Raw genomic sequence first — 22,421 nt, forward strand, 5'->3', positions numbered from 1 at the left:
TGCCAGCAAGATCCCACAAATTATAATGAGGCGAGTTTTTTTTTTATTCGTTCATGGGATGTGGGCGTTGCTGGCGAGGCCAGCATTTATTGCCCATCCCTAATTGCCCTTGAGAAGATGGTGGTGAGCCGCCTTCTTGAACGCTGCAGTCCGTGTGGTGAAGGTTCTCCCACAGTGCTGTTAGGAAGGGAGTTCCAGGATTTTGACCCAGCGACGATGAAGGAATGGCGATATATTTCCAAGTCGGGATGGTGTGTGACTTGGAGGGGAACATGCAGTTGGTGTTGTTCCCATGTGCCTGCTGCTCTTGTCCTTCTAGGTGGTAGAGGTTGTGGGTTTGGAAGGTGCTGTCGAAGAAGCCTTGGCGAGTTGCTGCAGTGCATCTGTGGACAGTACACACTGCAGCCACAGTGCGCCGGTGGTGAAGGGAGTGAATGTTTAGGGTGGTGGATGGGGTGCCAATCAAGCGGGCTGCTTTGTCCTGGATGAGTTCAAGCTTCTTGAGTGTTGTTGGAGCTGCACTCATCCAGGCAAGTGGAGAGTATTCCATCACACTCCTGACTTGTGCCTTGTGGATGGTGGAAAGGCTTTGGGGAGTCAGGAGGTGAGTCACTCGCTGCAGAATACCCAGCTTCTGACCTGCTCTTGTAGCCACAGTATTTATATGGCTGCTCCAGTTAAGTTTCTGGTCAATGGTGACCCCCAGGATGTTGATGGTGGGGGATTCGGCAATGGTATTGCCGTTGAATGTCATGGGGAGGTGGTTAGACTCTCTCTTGTTGGAGATGGTCATTGCCTGGTACTTGTCTGGCGAGAATGTTACTTGCCACTTATCAGCCCAGGCCTGGATGTTGTCCAGGTCTTGCTGCATGCGGGCTTGGACTGCTTCATTATTTGAGGGGTTGCGAATGGAACTGAACACTGTGCAATCATCAGCGAACATCCCCATTTCTGACCTTATGATGGAGGGAAGGTCATTGATGAAGCAGCTGAAGATGGTTGGGCCTAGGACACTGCCCTGAGGAACACCTGCAGTAATGTCCTGGGGCTGAGATGATTGGCCTCCAACAACCACTACCATCTTCCTTTGTGCTAGGTATGACTCCAGCCACTGGAGAGTTTTCCCCCTGATTCCCATTGACTTCAATTTTACTAGGACTCCTTGGTGCTACACTCGGTCAGATGCTGCCTTGATGTCAAGGGCAGTCACTCTCACCTCACCTCTGGAATTCAGCTCTTTTGTCCATGTTTGAACCAAGGCTGTAATGAGGTCTGGAGCCGAGTGGTCCTGGCGGAAACCAAACTGAGGATCGGTAAGCGGTGACTTGTTAATCAATTTTTGTGATATTGGTTGGTCAGGACATGATCTGAAGAATGACATTATATAGCACCTTTTATGTCCTCTACACATCCCAAAGCACGGCACAGCTAATGAATTACTTTTATTTGAAGTGTGGTCACTGTTATTATTTAGCAAAATGCATAGTAAGATCCACAAAATAGCAATTGAGATAAATGAAAAATTAATTTGGTTTTGATGGTAGAGGGAGGAATGTCAAGCCAGCACAGAGGGAGACCTCAATTTAACGTCTCATCTAATCTATAATATAGTTGACCTTTGATTGCTTGATGTGGACAATGGATGCAAAAAAGCAAAAAAATGTATCCCTTGACCCTGATGTTATTCCCCCACCTTAATGACCACAAACATTTACAAAAAAATGTTTAGTTTTGCATTTATGTATGGTTCAGCTGGTTAAGCCACACAAATCAAGAAGTGTTAGGTTTGGTCCCATTCTGTGCTGAATTAACTGATCTAGCTGGATTGGTGTTACAGTTGACCTCAGTGCCCCTGCGTAAGGAATGGAAAATCAGCGGGGATTCCTGCTCCTGATTATTGGTAACCCCTGCTGGAAGTACACATGTAGGGATAACAGTTGAGGACAGGATTGGGGTCAATTTTGAAGGCCCCTACAGTCTTGCTGAGACTTGCATCTGAAGAATATGCATTCATTTATCCCAACAAGGAGAACACATCTTGAATAACAACTTTCATTTATTTAGTACCCGTAATCTAATAAAATGTCCTAAAATGCTTCACAGAGGTAAAAATAACCGGATGTCGGACAGTGGTGGAATAAAGATTCCAGGTGGTGAACAAAGGCGCAATCAAAGACGTACAGGAGGCTTTTGACTGAAAGAGGTAGCATGGTGGAGAGGTTAAGGGAGAGCATTCCAGAGTATGTGGCTGAGGTAGGTGAAGGCTTTGCAGCTGAAGGTCAAGGGAGGGGGTGCAAAGGCCAGCGTAAGAATTGTAGAGAGCGCATACAGCAACATAGGGCTGAAGGAAGTTGCAGAGGTACAAAGGGGCAAGACCACGGGAGGATTTGTAGAAAAAGAAAGGGATTTTGAAATCAATTCATTGGGGGATAGGGAGCTGATGAAGATTGTCCAGAAAAGGGATGATAGGGTACTGTGATGGGATGTGATATAGGATGCAGGTGGCAGCATTTAGCTGAGGTTGCACACCATCAAGCTTGGCCTGATTAAGCTGTCAGAGAGAAGGGTGGAGTGTTGAGGGCTAAGGTATTTAATTTTGCTGAAAGTAAAACTGGATGGCTTTTATGCTTGGCTGAAGTTGAGTTGAAGGAAGTTGTTGCTCATCCAGGATATGATGTTGACTGAGCATTCAGACAGCACTGTGGTGGCTGAGGAATCAAGGTTTGTGACAGAAAGGTAGAGCTGGGTGTTGTTAGCACATGTATGAAATCTGGCTCCATGTCTATAAATGATGTTGCGATCGGCAGCATGTAGATGGGGAAAAGAAGGTGGGCACACCCATGGGAACCATGTGGGATGGGAAGAAGCTATTACAGGAGTTGTGCCAGCTTCAATGGGACAAGTTGGAGTGGAACTATGCTAGGGAAGTGCCATAGAGAAGGACCACAGAACAGAAATGTTGGAAGAGGATGGAATGGTCAACTGTGTCAAATGTTTTAGAGAGGCCAAGAAGAACGAAGAAGGATAGTGCATCATGGTCGCAATTACAGAGGGCATCATTGGTGAATTTGACCAGGGCAATCTCAGTATAGTGGGCAGAACTGAAGCCCGCTGAAGGGATTGGAAGAGGAAGTAATGGGAGAATTGGGCTTGGAGTTGAGTAGCGATGACATGCTGAAGAACTTCAGAAGAGGAGGGGAGAAAATTGATTAAAAAAGAAAAAATCAAAAAAATGTTAATACATTTTTTTTGCAGCTTCTTAATACATTTGTGGATAGTTGCCATGGTTTCATGTTTCTATTATACTGTAGAAGATCCAGCACATAATGTTTTTGTTTGATTCGATATCCAGCAAAAAAGGAATATTTGATCATTCAGTTGAAAAATTACTCCTCACGTATGAAATCTGTGGAAATCATTAACACAGGGCAAGGCCTGAAGCCATAAATTTGAAATACTGCAGTAAAAAAAATAACCATTCAACTAATATTCTAAATGTTACCACTCTCCTGATAGCTCAGCTGGTTTGTCCAATGAGTAGTTGAATCAACCAGATCCCACGGTCCAACATTATCCCTGATTTATGCTTATTTAGCTGATCTCAGCCAGGGCACTGATAGGGGGACTACAGCTGGCCTTTGTGCCACTGGGTTAGGTAAGGTAAAATTGATCAGGGTTTCTCCTGATCACAATTCAATGCCCCATGCTGGGACTATGTGGGACCTTGCTGTGCGCAAATTGGCTGCCGCGTTTCCTACATTACAATAGTGACTACACTTCAAAAGTACTTCATTGGCTGTAAAGCGCTTTGGGACGTCCTGAGGTCGTGAAAGGCTCTATATAAATGCAAGTCTTACTTTCTTTTATACCTGTGAGGGCATTAGTGAGAACTGGACTGTGCTCGGCTTTGATACGCTATATAATTGGATAACCTACTAGTATTTAATGCCAAGGCTCAAAAATGATAATTAACCACTTGGATGAGTTACCAGAAGGTGTCTGGTGCCTTGAAATTATACCCCGGCAAAGAGTCAACACTTTGGGTGGAAGAGAAAATAGGTGGGGGAAAAATACATTCTAAGTGGTGAAGCTTTTGATCGGCTTTTTATTGATTTAAAAGAGATGACATATAACTAGCTAGCAACATAGGTTCCTAATGGTTAAGATACTGAATCAGCAACCGGAGGTCCAGCACGGCAAATTATGAAATTAAATTCAATAAATCAGGTAATCTTGTGGGCTAGCACCAGAAAAAATGACCATGAAAGCTGCTGGATTGTTTTAAAAATCCAATTGGTTCACTATTGTCCTTCAGGGAATGGAATCTGTCATCCCTACCCAGTCTGGACTATATGTGACTACAGCCCCACATTACCTGGTTGACTCCTAATGCTCTCATAGCAATTAAGGATGAGCAATAAATACTGCCTTGTCCATGTCACCTATAGTCCTGTCAGTGCACAAGAACAAATAAGAAAAACCTTGGTGCAGGGGAAGCAGAAAAGCTAGGAGCAATAGTCTAGTGCCGATTTTGAGGCAGCCCCGGCTGTTCCACCATGCTGTGCTGGAGACAGAAGAGGCTTGCATAGCTCCATGGAATAAGACTCATTGTTATTTGCATTAGGGGCATCCACAGGCGGATCCTAAATTCTCTGGAAATGGAGCAAACACATCCAGGTGTGCCAAAAAAAAGTTGGAGCAGAAGGCAGTCCTGTCAGAACATAACCAAAGGAGAGGCCGTCCTGCACTTCTTAAAGCCATATTGCTCTTGGACTCACAAGTATAATTTTAATTTAACTTTTTACTTTGTGGCTTTCTTCTGTTAGATTGATTCTGAAGCCTTGTTTTTTTTTGGTCTTTTTCAATTCCAGTTCCTGTTTTATTTTTATTTGGCCTCTGTTACCACTTATCAGTCATGGGTGTTTAACTGTCATGTGCAAGAGCCTCCACTGCTAAGATGGGCATTCCTTTGAAATTCTGGGAGCTGGGGCATATTCAGAGGATTCATCACAGGGATGTCTGCTTGTACCGGGGCCGGCGGGCACTTTCTCACCGTTGCCCAGATAGGGTGGTCCATAGATCCTGCCAGGCCTTTCTTGAGCATGTCACAGGAAACCTGATTAGGGATGCCGCTTTTCAGGTTGGGATTGAACCCCCATGGTGTCATCTGGTTGTCTCAGCATAAAAGTTGTCTTGAGAGGATGGAAGTTGAAGGAGCACATGCACTATAACAGGCATGTGTACAATCTGAATGCCAACCTGGTGTCAGTGACTACGCATCATACAACTAGGTTGTTCTAATTTGAATTGAAGTGTTGGGGCCTTGAAAGATGTGACTGTTTCAAAGTTTCCGATTTTACATTGTATCTTGCCGTCCTGAGGCATAGGAATGCATGGGATGCAAAGAATAAGCTGTAAGGTTGCATGAAAGCTTGGCACGGGTAAGGAGAATAGGTAACACTTTGGGTAAATTTTAATCCCGAAGAATGGGTGGGTTGGGGTGGTGGGCAGTGAAAATTGTCGGTTTTGGGAGCAGGACCCTATCCTGGCTCCAACCAACCCACTTCTGGGTGCGCGTGCGCTTCTGAAAATCGAAAGTCCCGCTGGCACTTAAAGTTGGCGGGACGATTTTTAAAGGGCCAATCGAGGTACTTAAAGTACTTAAGCATGTTAAATTTTTGTGGTTTGAATTACATAAGTCATTTTAACTGCTTCTGAACGTGCCTCCCGTGGCCTCTGAAACACGCCATGGAAACGGAGGTGAGTTGCAACCGGCACCCATTTGGACCTTTAAACCAGTGATTGACACATGTGAAGAAAAGGTGAGTTTTTGCAGCAGGGCAGTCAGTTCTCTCAGACAAACCTTTGGTTGGGAGTTCTTTGTGTTTAATCTGAGATTCCTTTGTTCACACTCAGAATTCTTGTGTTCAGACATATTTACCTACATTTTGGACTCCCTCAAACTGACACCATCAGGATGGAGGCTGGGCGCAATGGATTTATTCAGCAGTATATCTGAGGAGGAAGCACATCACCATCCGCGGCAGGCACGGCGTGCAGTTCTGGGGGTTGCAGCTCCACAAGACAGAGGTGTGCCACCAGGACCTGCAGAAGAGCAGAGAGGGGACCAACGGAGAGGTCGAGGTTGCAGGAGGCACTACTCATGTGAGTGTCTACGGACAGAGGCTGAGCTTCCTGGACCTTTCTGAGGAGCAGTGCCTACAAAAGCTCAGATTGAGTCGCCAGGTGGTTAAGACATCTGCAGGCTCCTTCATGCAGAGCTGCTCCCGGCTGGGCCTGGTGGCCACGCATTGCCTGTCACTGTCACCACTGACCTCAATTTTTACGCCTCCGGATCCTTCCAGGGCGCCACCGGTGACATCGCCAGGATCTCTCAGTCATCTGTACATAAGTGTATATGTCAGGTCACAGGTGACTTGTTTGCCAGTGCACCTGACTCTGTCAAATTCCCCATTGACGGCATCAGCCAGACTGAGAGGGCAGTGGGTTTCCACTTTCCGGCTGCCTTCCCATGGGTACAGGGTGCAATTGATAGCACACGCAGCAATCCGAGGACCTGCACATGAGCCAGGACTGTTCATCAACTGAAACGGATATCACTCCATCAATGCGCAGCTGTTTTGCGACCACTGGAAGAGTTTCTGCAGGTGTGTGCCAAATTCCCTGGAGGCTGTCATGATTCCTTCATTTTGCACGAATCATACGAACATACAAATTAAGAGCAGGAGTAGGCCATTCGGCCCCTCGAGCCTGCTCTGCCATTTGATAAGGTCATGGCTGATCTGATTGTGACTTTAACCCTACTTTCCCGTCTACCTACGATAATCTTTGACTTCCTTGTTAATCAGGAATCTATCTAACTCAGCCTTAAAAATATTCAATGACCCTGCCTCCACCGCTCTCTGGGGAAGGGAGTTCCACAAACTCATGACCCTCTGGGAGAAAAAATTTCTCCTCATCTCCTTCTTAAATGGGAGACCCCTTATTTTTAAACTGTGGCCCCTAGTTCTAGTCTCTCCCACAAGGGGAAACATCCTCTCAGCATCTACCTCTTCTAGTCCCCTCAGGATCGTATACGTTTCTATAAGATCACCTCTCATTCTTCTGAACTCCAGTGTATACAGGCCCAACTTGTCCAACCTTTCCTCATAAGATAACCCCCTCATCTCAGGAATCATACGAATCCAACATCCCGGTCCTCTTCCAGACTTAAGGGCTGGCTCCTTGGAGACAGGGGATACCCCCTGCAGACGTGGCTCATAACACCTCTGAGAAACCCCACCAGCGAGGCATAGCAGCAGTATGACAGTCACATCATCACCAGGTCTGTCATTGAACAAGCCATAGGAATGCTTAAGATGCACTTCATGTGCCTGGAGCAATCTGGGGGATCCCTTCAGTACTCACCGGCGAGGGTGTGTAGAATAATAGTCATGTGTTGTGTCCTGTACAACATCACTCAACAGAGATGGATGAGGTGGATGAGGTTCCATGCACTCATGAAGCATCCGCATCTGCCATCGACATTGAAGAAGACGAGGAGGAGGACAATGGGCAACCCAATGGCCGAGCAATGGCACACATGGCTGCTCGTAATACCAGGAAGTCACTCATATTTGATACATCCTCATAAGGAGATCTGCAAAGTGAAGATAGTCAAGTACTCAGACCACCTGGAACGACCACCACCAACACCAGCGCCCGATCCCCCCAACCAACGCGTCTTAGTTTGCACAAAACAGTCCTACAACCACACAGACACCCATTGTAAACGCGCCCAGTGGGTGGCATCAAGTCTCACCGTTAATGATGAGGGACATGCAAAGATGCTTTCACGAATGGACTTAAGAATGAACAAAACGTGGGAGTGGTGGGGACAAGTATGACATTTATTGTGAATATAAAAAAAAACAAAGAGAAATGAAAAACATGACATTTAGTCAGACACTCTTTTACGTACCCTTGGTGATCACAAAACCTTTGCCTTCCTCTTCCTACCACTTCTACGAGTTGCAGCCTTGTGGCTTCAGCAGAAGTAGTGGCAGGTTGCCCAGGTCCCTGCCCTGACTGCTGAGATGCTCTCAGCCGACGCCCTCTGGGTTTTGGAGCCCGTGAGGGCCCCGCCAAAGACTGCTGCACCTGCACCTGAGCAGGAGCAGACTCAGTCATCTGGAGAGGAGGCAGCATTGAGTGTGGGGGGTTGGGGGGGGCGGTGGGCAGTGGATGAGACATGGGAGTGCTTTGAGTGGAGTCCTCACTTCCATGTCCTCTTTTGCCATCATCCCTCTTCTGGGCCAGGGCCACATCACTCCTACCACTCGGCTGGACAACAGCTTGGAGCAGATCTGTGTTGCGTTCTATGGCCATGGCTTAAGTATCTATCTGCCTGTTTAAGGTGACCGAAATGTTGGCATTGAGAGTCTGCATGGCCGTTGTCAGGGCCTGAATGGTCTCATTTGAGAGCTGTGCTTGAAGCTCAATGGAGGCTGCAATTCTCTCCATCGCAAACATTCTCACACTTACCTGCACCACCATTCCACCAATGATGGAGGTGGACTCCTCCATCCTCTCCGCTAATGTGGACAGTGTGCATGATACCTTTTCCATTACCTCGCAAAGGTGGAGCTGTACCTCAATCATTCTCACTCTCAACGATGAGTTCAGCATCTGTGTCCAACTGAGGTCTGGAGCTCTTCTGAGGAATCGCCCACGTCCAGGTCGTGTGGTCCTTCAGCACTCCTTGAAGGCCCTAGAAGAGAACATACCTCAATATTAAGAATCATCACAGAAGTGATGCTGTGATGAGCATCCTGAGGTGTGCAACAGGTCAATCATTGATAACATCAATTCATGTTGTGTGTGAGGGATGTTAAAGTTCTGTCACCAGATGTTTGCGGGGTGCCAGTCTTGACATCTCCGTCAGCCAGGCATTCCTGCGTCTGGTTGAGCTCAAAGGCCTCCTCCTCCGCCTCTGTCAGGGCCGTTATTTGTGGTTCCCCCTCCAGTCCTACTCCTCTCCCGTGCATTTTGCGCTCTCTTCTACAAGGGGAGAAAGAACAGGTGTGTGAGTGAGTGAGGTTGAGGGGGTCACCTAATGGATGCATTGCTTTGGGTGAGGCTGCCAATGAAAGAGATGCATCAGAGGGTGACTATCAGACAGATTCATGACATTGCATCAGGATTGGGGTGAGTGGGAGTGGTGGGTTCATAAATAGGGAGGTGAGGAAGTGCACAAAAAGTGAAGGTAAGTCAATAAAGAGACTTAAGTAGGTGCGAGGAGTAATGTGATGGAGTAGGCTTGGCAAGACAGAGTGTGAGGGGATGATGTACACCAGAGGACGTAGGTGAATCAGTAACTACTCACTTTTCCTGTCCTGGTTAGGTCATTAAAGTGCTTCCTGTACTGCACCCACGATCTTGCCAAGGTGCTCCTGCTGCTCAGCTCCTCTGCCACCTCAAGCCAGGCCTCCTTGGTGGCAGAGGCAGGGCACTTCCTCCTATCCCTGGGTACACTATGTCCCTCACAATGGCCAGTAGCAATTCAAGACAAAAGTTGTTCAAGCAGGGTGCTGCCTTACTCCTTTGCTGCTCCATATCTGCAAATTCCTCCTTTCTCCCTCAAAATCCATGGTTGCAATGGCCCTTTAAATACTCCAATTCCCAATACGTCATTCGGGTGTGCACTATGCCCGCTGCCCAGCTTGGAGAGGCGAAACCCGGAAGTCACATTAAGAGCCTTCAATTGAGTCACGATCACTCATGAAAACGAACAAAACTTTTTTCCAGATTTCCCATCCACGGATTGACCCCCCTCGCTGAAATCCCACCGCTATGTTAAAATTTACCCCTTTGTGTCCTTGCCAGATTCTTGTGTGTGCTGTCTTACCACTTGCTACCATGAATGGTTCCTTGGTGTCCTCTGGGAAGAGTGCCCTGAAGTGTCAAGATGGGCAACCCTCCTCACACCCACCTCATACAGCTGCATTTCCATTCAGCCATTACTGAAACAGGGGAGTGGCTGCTGGATCGTTCATTCATTTGCCCACTGAATCAGTTTTGTGCCTCCACATTGGGTTTTCCAACTCCTCAGCCTGCATTGCAGAGAAACTCCCATGTTCTAACCAACTCTACATCTCTGCTTCCGTAATGACTGTAAGTTTTGCCATTTAACTATAAATAATAATATAGGGCCCGATGTTAGCAGGGCTGCGGGTTCTTGGTGGGGGGGCTATCGGGCGCGTGGGTAACGCGCCCGGTGAAATTAGTGAGTTTCCCGCGCGATCGTAGCAGACATACCACTAATTGGATCTACTTACCTGCTCCTCCGGGTTCCCCACTGCTGATCTGCGCGTCGGGCGGGCTGCGCATGCGCAGTAAGATCTGTCAGCTGGAGGCGCTCTATTTAAAGGGGCAGTCCTCCACTGACAGATGCTGCAACAAATAGCAAAAATGACAGCATGGAGCAGCCCAGGGGGAAGGCTGCTCCCAGTTTAATGATGCCTCACTCCAGGTATCAATACATGGGGTGAGGAGGAGGGGGAGGACAGAGATCTTCCACCCGGTGGGCGGGAGGAAGCGGCCCGCCTCTGCCACCAGGAAGGCCTGGCTTGAGGTGGCAGAGGAGGTCACCAGCACCACCAACATATCGCCCACCTGCATACAGTGCAGGAGGCGCTCCAAGGACCTCAGTAGGTCAGCCAAAGTGAGTACACGTAGTCTTTCCCCTACACTCCGTCTGCCACAGCACCGCCCCCACCCCACATCTCCTTCGGCACTGCCAACACTACTCTGTCACATCACCCCTCATACCCACTCAAACCTCATCCTCATCTTACCTGCACCTGCTCACCTTGCCAGTACTCATCCCGCCACTACCACTCAACCCAATCCTCATACAATCTCATGGCTCTATCTCATACTCACCCTCTCGTGCATCTCTTTCACGGCCAGCCTCACTCAACCTGGCACTACCTGTGCTGCAGCCACAGGGCATGCAACACATATGTGCAGTAGGCAGCGTAAGGCAAACGTGTCTTGAGCATGAAGGGGATGCACAAGGGTGTTTGAGGGTTTGTCATGGGTGTTATTTATATTGAATTTCTGACCAACTCACATTACATATTATATTGTCACCACTACTGCCGTGTCGTCGCGAATCCTGTCTGGTTTGTGCAATAATGCCCTTTCCTGAGGATCACTATGAAGACCCACAACTGATGCCACCCATTGTGTCACTGCAGAGTGGGTGTAGGTGTATTTGCAGGGCTCTTTTACACAGACGACTGAGAGACATCGGCGATGTCCCCGGTTGCACCCTGGAAGGATACGGAGGGGATGTTGTTGAGGGCAGTGGTGACTTTGACAGCGACAGGTAGGAAGATGGTGCACGGGCCAGCCAGGAGCAGCTCGGCATGAAAGAGGCTGCAGATGTCCACGGCTACATGTCGACTGACTCTGAGCCTCTGTGTGCACTGCTGCTCAGAGAGGTCCAGGAGGCTGAGCCTTGGTCTGTGGACCCTGTGGCGAGGGTAGTGCCCTCTGCGACGCATCTCTCTCTGCGGTAGCCCTCCCTCCTGCTGTACAGGTGGATGTGTCACAGCACTCTGTTGTGGAGCTCCACGTGTCAGAGGTGGATGGCGAGGCTGGTGAGGCTGGAGATGCTGTTCGCCCTCCGAGGAGGTCATGACTGCAGCTATGGTGGCCCCCATCCGCAAGATGTACATCTGAGGGGGTCCGCAAGGTAGGTACATGTCTCTGGACCCCGGGGTAAGTGTGCAGGTTGGTGACTTTGACTGTCAGGAGGAGGGTGGTGGAGGCCAAACTTTGTCCCAAGTGACAGAGTGGCCTCCTGCAATGGGTGAGGGTCTCCCCCCCCCCACCTGTCAAATGGACCTTTGCAGCTGCCACAGGCTGACAGCTGCAACACGTCCATTCGACCTGGGAGTGTTTCCCCCAGTGTGGGAAACAGTCCCATTTTGTTCTAAAATCCCACATTGTCCCTTAATCAGGTCAGTTAATGACCTGAAATACCTAAATAAATACTGTCAAGTGGCATCCCGCTGGCTTTAATTGCCTGCGGGATTCCCACCAGCGGGGAACCCGGAAGTGCGCGGGTTCGGGGTGGGCTACGGTACCGCGCCGGGATTCTCCGATTTTCGGAGCCCCCCCGCCAGGAACGCACCTGGTAGTGGGTGCTAAAATAGAGCCCATAAAATCAAATTTTATTATTTTAAAATGGGAACTGAATTACATCTGAATTCCTTGGTCCAGTTATCCCATGCCCTCTAATTCCGCTTCATCTGAAAATAACACTTGCTCTTGATTCCCTATGTGCAATGCCATGGGTTATCACTAATAGTTTATATTTGTGATTCTAATAGTAACCTACATTCTGGTAAAAAAAAATCTGCAAACTTATTTGAGTACACAAATAGAAATGCATACGTAACAGAGTAATGGTTAATTATAAAGGAAATTAATAAAATGAATCCACACAAATTGTTCAGTGTGGTAAAAGATTCAAATACCAGGAAGCACAAAAATAATAGAATTGATTGTTAGGAACATAGGAACAAACATGAGGATTATTGATATGACAATAATAATTGGCAGTCAATACAGTTTCAGAAGAGAGAGAACTTGTCTACCAACCATAGGCTGTGCTTGAGGGGGGTCTCAGGGAGTCTGTGCTATCATCAGATTTCTGTTGGTTCATCACCTAATTTCTGTATTTCAATTACATGTGTATGTTATAAGTTTTTTGCACTGATAACACTGTTTGCTTTGGGTGGCTGACACTATCTTTCAGAAGTTAGGACAATGTTCTCCCCAAGAGTATATCAGTGTTTGCATGGGGTCCGGGGTGGGTCAATGTTTGCAGGAGGCCCCGACAAAGAAGTTTCAAAACCACTGGTAAATGCTACATCCTAGAGGAATTTGGTTGTACTGTTCAGATTTTTAAAAAGTGCAACAAGACAGAGATTCTAATAGTTATATAAAACATCATCGACTATGTTTGTATGGCAGTGCATTTTAGGAATTACTTAGACTTTACCTGAAGGGTGCACGTTTTCTTCAAAATCCCATATTTTCAAAAGGACAATGTGCAGTTCATATAGGGTGCATACAGTATGTGGTAAAGTCAATAGCAAATTCTGTATATTTTGGATTAAGCTACTGAGTCATTTTGTTGAAGGTATTATGTAGCCAAGTGTGACCTTGCAAAAGTTAACAGTTACTTTTCAAAAATTTGTTGATTACTGTTGCTGCTATTGATGTGTCCTTGGACAAATAGAGGGGCACTGAGCCATACAAAACAAGAATTTACTAAATTTGACGTCTAGTCAGTGCTGAATTAGCTAATCTGTGCCAAGGTGGCAATGTAGGCACTTTAGTACGCCTTAGGATTCCTAGGTGGGGGAAGGGGGAATCAGCAAAGGTTTTTTATAATGATTGCCATCCAGTGAACCCCTGCTGGAAGTGTATGTGTGAATGAACAATACATGAGGATAGGATCAATCTGTAGCTGCTGATGCCCCCAGTATTAATTAGCTTGTTGAAGCTTATTTTTTAGGTTATCACATAGTGAGATGCCAGAGAGCCATTATTGCCTTTGGACATGTGCTACAATGCAGTTTGCTGCCTTTGTGAGAGAAGGGCTAAGGGGAATAAATTGGTGGGAGAAAAATAGAAAAAGATAAATTTGGCGATGGCTCTTTTTGAACTCCTTCTTCAAAGCTCAGCTACCACTTGAGTGTTAGTTTCGTGCAGAGTGAGGTGTTAACATTTTCAGATCCCCTATGGCTAGTGTAGACAAGCCCATGGAATGTTATTCCAGAATAGTGAGCTACATCGCAGCAAACAAAACTCTTTTCATTCATATCCCTGTGAGTTTTTGAAGATGAGTCATCCAATGCCCCAAGCCACAATCGTCGCTCCCCCGTTTTTTCTCCCTTATCTTAAAGGCAGTCTCTGAATCTGATGTTGACAGTATGAGACACTGTCATTTTGTGTTTTATATTGCTTGATATTGTGTGTTAGCCTTGAGGCAGTAATTGTGAGATAGAAAGTGAACAATGTAATCTAACAACGTATTCAGCTGAAATGATACAGTATACTGCACCAGTCTAGACTTCTTAAGACTAAACTTGAGTTGTAATTAGTTTGAAGCTGTAGTTTTATTTTGGAGTCACCAAAACATTTTTTAGTTTTTTGGATAGACTGCAATTTCTCACTGAAAATCAGATTTAAAGGCACTTATTTTTCTTGGTGGAACTTTTGTCTTCTGTGCTGAATGTGATTCACTTGAAACTGGTTATGGCATCCATCCCATGTCAGGGAATTTGTTTAGAAATTCATTGCCGTTGGCTTTTTTTGAAAGGGTTGGGGGGGGGGGTGGAATTGGTGAAGAGAACAGGAGCCCATGTGGTCACATGAATTATTCATAATTCTGCTTTTTCAGGCACACTGATACTGGACATTGTTGTGTTTTGAGACCCAACTGTTCTGCAGCATATGGAGGGCTGATAAGATTACTTTCAGATAAGTGTTACTGACAGCCCAGACCTTGACAGTTCTGCCAAGCTTCCAGGGATATCATTCATCAGTGCTTTCCTTTGCTGGTGAGCCATGTTTAGAAATCGGCACTTTCAGTGAAACTTTGAAGGAGTTTAGGAGCAATATCTTCTGAATTGAATAATCACTATTAAGGAAAACATATTCTCAGATCATCTTCTAATTATTTAAACTGACAACGGAATTGATTCATCCTATTTTTATACTAGATTTTGGCGTGAAGCCAGAAAATGGGGCAAGTCTAACAATCAAAAGCATTTGATTGGTGAACTGCACAAAGGCATCTGCCAGCAGAACTCCATAGGAATGCAGGACTGGATAATTCAGAGTTAAAGATAGAGACTGTGTGCATACTGTAGCTTGAGCCAGGTTCTAAATTCAGCAGTCTGTTCAGCTTTCTAACAGGCTGTTTTCAAAAGTGGAGTCAGCTCTCAGCATTAAGACCAAAAGAATCTTGTAAAAACTTTTAAGTCTCTATATTCAACCAGAATACATATGAAGACAGAATGGTGTACACAACGGAGTAAGTTTCTGTTTAAAGTTGACTCCTTTTTGCTTGTTCATTGATCCTTTAGATACATTGTGTTTCTCTGGTATTTAAATATTTTTCTATGTTAAAATGCTTTAATTAAGAGTATTACAAATGTTGTTTAGTAGCTCCTTTAGCATAAGTTTTAAATGGGGTTGTTCTGTATGTTGGCTTTTCAGAACATGTTTTCTCCCTGTGCTGCAGATGTTCTTAAATGGAAATTCCCCTTGCTTTACTCTCTTGGAAGTATGGCATAATGGCTATAAATGGTGTTTCTAAACTTACTGCACCCAATAGATTGCTGTCAGTGTAATGAGAACTTAAAACGGTCTCCTTTCCCACTTTCAGACTGTATATTTATACATCTAATCACTATAGTAATGGCAAACAAACAAATATTTCTGGCTGTCAGACAGTTAGTAACAGTTCTAGTATATTAGATCTTCTCTACCTTTTTAGGAATCTGTGCAAAGTATGTTTATAGACCAGGGTGTGTTACAGAAACCTGTAATGTTGGATTTAGATCATAATGTGGCAGAGTGATCTTGCTGCAGCTAGTAACGCTACAGCACAATTAACTGGAATAACTCTTGCAGTAAAACTTGTTAAGACTGTAGAGTTGGTTATTTTTTAATATCTGACATCAGAAAATCTCTTCTTACCATTTAATTCTGGACCCTTCATAAAATTGTATTTTTTTAATCATTTCTGTCTATCAAATTTTGACTACAGTAATACAGTACCTTATTCTACTGTACCCTATTTCTTCCAACAGTACAGCAGGTTTACACTTGATAGTTTTTTTTACAGAAAATTTAAATTAGTTTTGTTTACCTCTTCCAAAAATATTGCTTTTTTGCATTCTTCTCTTCAGTTGTTATGGTTCATTTGTTAAATATTTTAAAAAATGACATTTTTATTTACTAATATGTGGTAGTTATTCCTCAAAAAAGATTCAGTTACAGAGTAGAGGAAAAGAACAAAAGTGACAAATACATAGATGTGGTTACAGGGAAGTTGTCTTGGTATTTATATGCTTCCAATGTGTTGAGATACGAGCCTTGAAATTCGTGGGGCTGGAGGGCAGTAAGTCGCCTGGTGGCAGCCCAGAATATGGGCCCCGTTTGGCCTGGAGCTTTAATACTGGTGGCGCGAGTGGACCTTCTGCCTGCACTCCCTTTCCCTGTCAAGGGGGCATGTCGGGGGAAGTTCCTGGGCTTCCCATGGACATTTCTCTCATTATTCCCTTGAAAGGCCTCAGTAGAACACTGGTGTAAGTCCCCTACGTCCCTGGCGTAAGCCCCAAACCTTCACTAGAGTAAGGTAATCAGTTCTGGAGACATTTGATTACCTTCTCTAGTCGGTGTAGCTCCAGTTAAAAAAAAGTTTTTCTTTGGTCCATTTGAGCTTCCAGAAGACTCTGCCTTAGAAGGACAGATCGGCTCGGGCCTGTCACACCTGTGCGCATGACCCTGGCCCTGGAATTTGAGACGGGTCTGGATCTTAACTCGGAGCCGAGAAGAGAGCAGAGGGGAGGATTTAGGTAAAATGGAGGCACTGAGCCTCCTTAAAAGATTTCACTGACCGATTCGCCTTCTGAGAGTGGGTTGGTCGCCCAACTCCAGACCTGCCTCTGTTAAAATCGGAAGTGGGCGTGTTGAGCCGGGTTGCAGTCGCGCTGCTAATTTCTGCAATTTTTGCTTCCCATTCTTTTTTTTATTCGTTCACAGGATGTGGGCGTCGCTGGCGATGCCAGTATTTATTGCCCATCCCTAATTCGACCTCAACCACCATTCTTGGGAGTTAAAATTCTCCTCAGGGTCTCCAGCCTTGGGATAATTTGAAAATGTTCTCATTCGAGTTTTAGCTATTAAAAATTATTTTGTTTACTCAAGTTAAGTTCCTTTCATTTTCATCTTAGGCTGCACTGTATATGCACTCGCTTAATTTAAAATCTTAACAGCATCTTTTGCTCACAAGAATTTTAGGAATATTTGGTATCCATAATGGGACTTGACCATTTGTTTTTGGCCTAATCATTGTATAAAGTAAACGGTTAAAGCAGGTAACATAATGTTACAGTGGAAGGCGATCCCAATACTAAGCCTACATTTAGCTTTTTAAAATTCTGGCATGCATAAAATTCTAGGGTTTTTGAAAATTGAAAGTGCAAAAATAACTCTCTCTCTTCATTTTCTCATCTCTTTAATGGAAAGGGGTGCAGTGGTCATTGGAGTGCACGACTCTTATCTCAAAGTTCATGGGGTAAATTTTAACCCCCAAGAACGGGTGGGTTGGGGGCGGTTGGGCAGTAAAAATACTCCGTTTTCGGAGCGGGACCAGATCCCAACTCCAAAGCGCCTACTTCCGGGTTTGACCAGACGCGTTTCGACTCCCGGAAGTCCCGCCAGTACTTAAAGCCGGTGGGATAATATTTAAAGGGCCAATTTAGGCATCTAAACTACTTAATCCTATTAACCTTTTGTGTATTGAGTTACACAAACCATTTTAACTTCTCCTGGACGTGTCTCCCATGGCTTCTGAAACATGCCATGGAAACGGAGGCTAGTTGCAGCTGGCACCCATTTAGATCTTGAAACCAGTGATTGACACGTGAAGAAAAGTTGAGTTTTTTCAGCAAGGCAATCAGTTCTCTCAGTCAAACCTTTGGCTGGGAGTTCTTTGTGTTTAGACTGAGATTTCTTTGTTCACACTCAGAATACTTGTGTTCAGACATATTTACCTACATTTTGGACCCCCCTCAAACTGACAACATCAGGATGGGGGGGCACAATGAATTTATTCTACAGTACATCTGAGGAGGAGGCACATCACCATCCACGGTAGGCACGGCGCGCAGTTATGGGAGTTGCAACTCCACAAGACAGAGGTGCGCCACCAGGACCTGCAGAAGAGCAGAGAGGGGACCAATGGAGGGGCCGAGGTCGCAGGAGGCGCTACCCACGTGAGAGGGTGTATTGGTAGAGACTGAGCTTCCTGGACCTCTCTGAGGAGCGGTGTCTATGCAGGCTGAGATTGAGTCACCAGGTGGTCGCAGACATCTGCAGGCTTCTTCATGCAGAACTGTTCCCGGCTGGACCTGGTGGCCACTCGTTGCCCATCGCACTCAAAGTATCGACTGCCCTCAATTTCTTCCCTTCCGGATCCTTCCGGGGCGCCACTGGTGACATCTCCATGGTCTCTCAGTTTTCTGTACGTAAGTGTATATGACAGGTCAAGGACGGCTTGTTTGCCAGGACATCTGACTACATCAACTTCCCCTGCAACGACATCAACCAGACTGAGAGGGCAGTGAGTTTCAACACTCTCACTGGCTTCCCATAGGTGCAGGGCTCAATTGATTGCACACACATAGCAATCCGAGGACCTCCACATGAGCCAGGACTGTTCATCAACCAAAAGGGATATCACTCCATCAATGCGCAGCTGGTTTGCGACCACCAGAAGAGGTTTCTGCAGGTGTGTGCCAAATTCCCTGAGAGCTGCCATGATTCCTTCATTTTGTGCGAGTCCAACATCCTGGCCCTCTCTGACACATAAGACAGAGTTTAGGGTACGGTAGCATCATGGTTCTGTTACTGGACTAATAATCAAGAGGCCTGGACAAATAATCCGGAGTCATGAGTTCAAATCCTGCCATGGCAGCTAGGGAATTTAAATTCAATTAATTAAATAAAATCTGGAATTAAAAAAAACTAGTTTCAGTAATGGTGGCCATAAAACTATTGCAATGTCCTAAAATTCCATCTGGTTCACTAATGTCCTTTAGGGAAGGAAACCTGCTGTCCTTACCCGTTCTGGCCGATATGTGACTCCAGACCCACAGCAATGTGATTGATTCTTAATCGCCCTCTGAAATGGCCTAGCAAGCCACTCAGTTGTGCAATCTCGCGACAAAAAGTCATAATGAGAATAAAACCGGATGAATCACCCGGCACCAGACACGACAAAGGCAAACCAAGCCCAGTTCACCCAGCAAAGTCCTCCTCACTAACATCTGGGGACTTGTGCGAAAATTGGGAGAGCTGTCCCACAGACTAGTCAAGCAACAGCCTGACATAGCCATACTCACAGAATCATACCTTTTAGCCAACGTCCCAGACTCTTCCATTGCCATCCCTGAGGTGACCAGAGATGGCGGTACAGGAGGGAGTGGCCCTGGGAGTCCTCAACATTAAATCTGGACCCCATAAAATCTCATGGCATCAGGTCAAACATGGACAATGAAATCGCCTGCTGAGTACCACCTACCGCACTCCCTCAGCCGATGAATCAGTCCTCCTCCATGTTGAGCACCACTTGGAGGAAGCACTGAGGGTAGCAAGGGCACAGAATGTACTCTGGGTGGAGGACTTCAATGTCCATCACCAAGAGTGGCTCGGTAGCACCACTACTGACCGAGCTGGCCAAGTCCTGAAAGACATAGCTGACAGTCTGGGCCTGCGGCACGTGGTGAGCGAACCAACACGAGGGAGAAACCTACTTGACCTCGTCCTCACCAATCTACCTGTCGCAGATGCATCTGTCCATGACAGTATTGGTGGGAGTGACCACCGCACAGTTCTTGTGGAGACGAAGTCCCGTCTTCACACTGAGGACACCATCCAACGTGTTGTGTGGAGGCACTGTGGGCCATCAGCAGCAGAATTGTATTCCAGCACAATCTGTAACCTCATGGCCCGGCATATTCCTCACTCTACCATTACCAACAAGCCAGGGGATCAACCCTGGTTCAATGAGGAGTTTAGAAGAGCATGCCAGGAGCAGCACCAGGCGTACCTCAAAATGAGGTGCCAACCTGATGAAGCTACATCACAGGACTACATGCATGCTAAACAGCAGAAGCAACATGCTATAAACAGAGCTAAGCGATTCCACAACCAACAAATGAGATCAAAGCTCTGCAGTCCTGCCACATCCAGTCGTAAATGGTGTTGGACAATTAAACAACTAACAGGAGGAGGAGGCTGTGTAAACATTCCCATCCTCAATGATGGCGGAGTCCAGCACGTGAGTGCAAAAGACAAAGCTGAAGCGTTTGCAACCGTCTTCAGCCAGAAGTGCCGAGTAGATGATCCATCTCGGCCTCCTCCCGATATCCCCACCATCACAGAAGCCAGTCTTCAGCCAATTCGATTCACTCCACCTGATATCAAGAAACGGCCGAGTGCACTGGATACAACAAAGCCTATGGGCCCCGACAACATCCCAGCTGTAGTGCTGAAGACTTGTGCTCCAGAACTAGCCGTGCCTCTAGCCAAGCTGTTCCAGTACAGCTACAACACTGGCATCTACCCGACAATGTGGAAAATTGCCCAGGTATGTCCTGTCCACAAAAAGCAGGACAAATCCAATCCGGCCAATTACCGCCCCATCAGTCTACTCTTAAACATCAGCAAAGTGACGGAAGGTGTTGTCGACAGTGCTATCGTATACACCAATAACCTGCTCACCGGTACTCAGTTTGGGTTCTGCCAGGACCACTCGGCTCCAGACCTCATTACAGCCTTAGTCCAAACATGGACAAAAGAGCTGAATTCCAGAGGTGAGGTGAGAGTGACTGCCCTTGACATCAAGGCAGCATTTGACTGAGTGTGGCACCAAGAAGCCCTTGTAAAATTGAAGTCAATGGGAATCAGGGGGAAAACTCTCCAGTGGCTGGAATCATACCCAGCACAAAGGAAGATGGTAGTGGTTGTTGGAGGCCAATCCTCTCAGCCCCAGGACATTGCTGCAGGTGTTCCTCAGGGGCAGTGTCCTAGGCCCAACCATCTTCAGCTGCTTCTTCAATGACCTTCCCTCCATCATAAGGTCAGAAATGGGGATGTTCGCTGATGATTGCACAGTGTTCAGTTCCATTCGCAACCCCTCAGATAATGAAGTAGTCCGTGCCCACATGCAACAAGACCTGGACAACATCCAGGCTTGGTCTGCTAAGTGGCAAGTAACATTCTCGCCAGACAAGTACCAGGCAATGACCATCTCCAACAAGAGAGAGTCTAACCACCTCCCCTTGACATTCAACGGCATTACCATCGCCGAAGACCCCACCATCAACATCCTGAGGGTCACCATTGACCAGAAACCTAACCGGACCAGCCACGTAAATACTGTGGCTACAAGAGCAGGTCAGAGGCTGGGTATTCTGTGGCAAGTGACCCACCTCCTGACTCCCCAAAGCCTCTGTCAGGGCCGTTATTTGTGCTGGACCCCTCCAGTCCTACTCCTCTCCCGTGCATTTTGCGCTCTCTTCTCCTGCAAGGGGAAAACGAACAGGCATGTGAGTGAGTGAGGATGTCAGGGTCACCCGATGGATGCATTGCTTTGCGTGAGGCTGACAATGAAAGAGATGCATCAGAGGGTGACTATCAGACAGATTCATGACATTGCACCAGGATTGGGGTGAGTGGGAGTGGTGGGTTCACAAATAGGGAGGTGAGAAAGTGCACAGAAAGTGACGGTAAGTTGATAATGAGACTTAAATGGGTGTGAGGAGTGATGTGATGGAGTAGGCTTGGCAATACAGAGTGAGAGGGGGATAATGTACACCAGAGGATGTAGGTGAATCAGTAACTACTCACTTTTCCTGACCTGGTTAGGTCATTAAAGTGCTTCCTGCACTGCACCCACAACCTTGCCATAGTGCTCCTGCTGCTCAGCTCCTCTGCCACCTCGAGCCAGGCCTTCTTGGTGGCAGAGGCAGGGCACTTCCTCCTATCCCCCGGCTACACTATGTCCCTCCTGTTCCACACACCAGCCAGTAGTAATTCAAGACAAGAGTTGTTAAAGCGGGGTGCTGCTGTACTCCTTTGGTGCTCCATATCTGCAAATTCCTCCTTTCTTCCTCAAACTCCATGGTTGCAATGGCCCTTTAAATACCCCAGCTCCCAGCAATTCATTTGGGTGCGCAGTGCACCCACTGCCCAGCTTGGAGACGCAGAACCCGGAAGTTACATTAAGGACCTTCACTCGAGCTAATGCGTGCAAAATTTTTCCAGGTTTCTCACACGACTATTCACCCTCCCAGTTCCCGCTGCCATGTTAAAATTATGCCCCATGAGTTTGATTCCGATGGCCACTGGTCACTGCAAGTTGCAGGCTTCCATCAGACAAATTCTACAATTCTTAAGAATAAAATAAAGCTTGCAACAAAAAAATACTATTTAGTCAATTGAGCCTGTTCCACAGACTTGTTTTACATTGGAGAAAAGAAGATTAAGAGGGGACATGATCCAGGTTTTTAAAATGCTGAGAGGAAGAGATAATGTAGATGCAA

General features: G+C 46.4%; 1 protein-coding gene across 12 annotated transcripts in view; it reads left to right on the forward strand.

Annotated features, from left to right (window-relative positions):
* Positions 1 to 15,014: 15,014 nt before the first annotated feature.
* Positions 15,015 to 22,421, forward strand: part of dtna (dystrobrevin, alpha) — a 199,490-nt gene continuing 192,083 nt past the window's right edge. For all 12 annotated transcript variants that reach the window (XM_067979894.1, XM_067979851.1, XM_067979859.1 and 9 more), the window contains exon 1: positions 15,015 to 15,118. In XM_067979894.1, the coding sequence (XP_067835995.1) occupies positions 15,102 to 15,118 (17 nt within the window). In that variant the 5' untranslated portion in view covers positions 15,015 to 15,101. The remainder of the gene's footprint in view (positions 15,119 to 22,421) is intronic.

The sequence above is a fragment of the Heptranchias perlo genome, chromosome 3 (genome assembly GCF_035084215.1).
Source record: "Heptranchias perlo isolate sHepPer1 chromosome 3, sHepPer1.hap1, whole genome shotgun sequence".
In the NCBI taxonomy this organism is placed as follows: Eukaryota; Metazoa; Chordata; class Chondrichthyes; order Hexanchiformes; family Hexanchidae; genus Heptranchias; species Heptranchias perlo.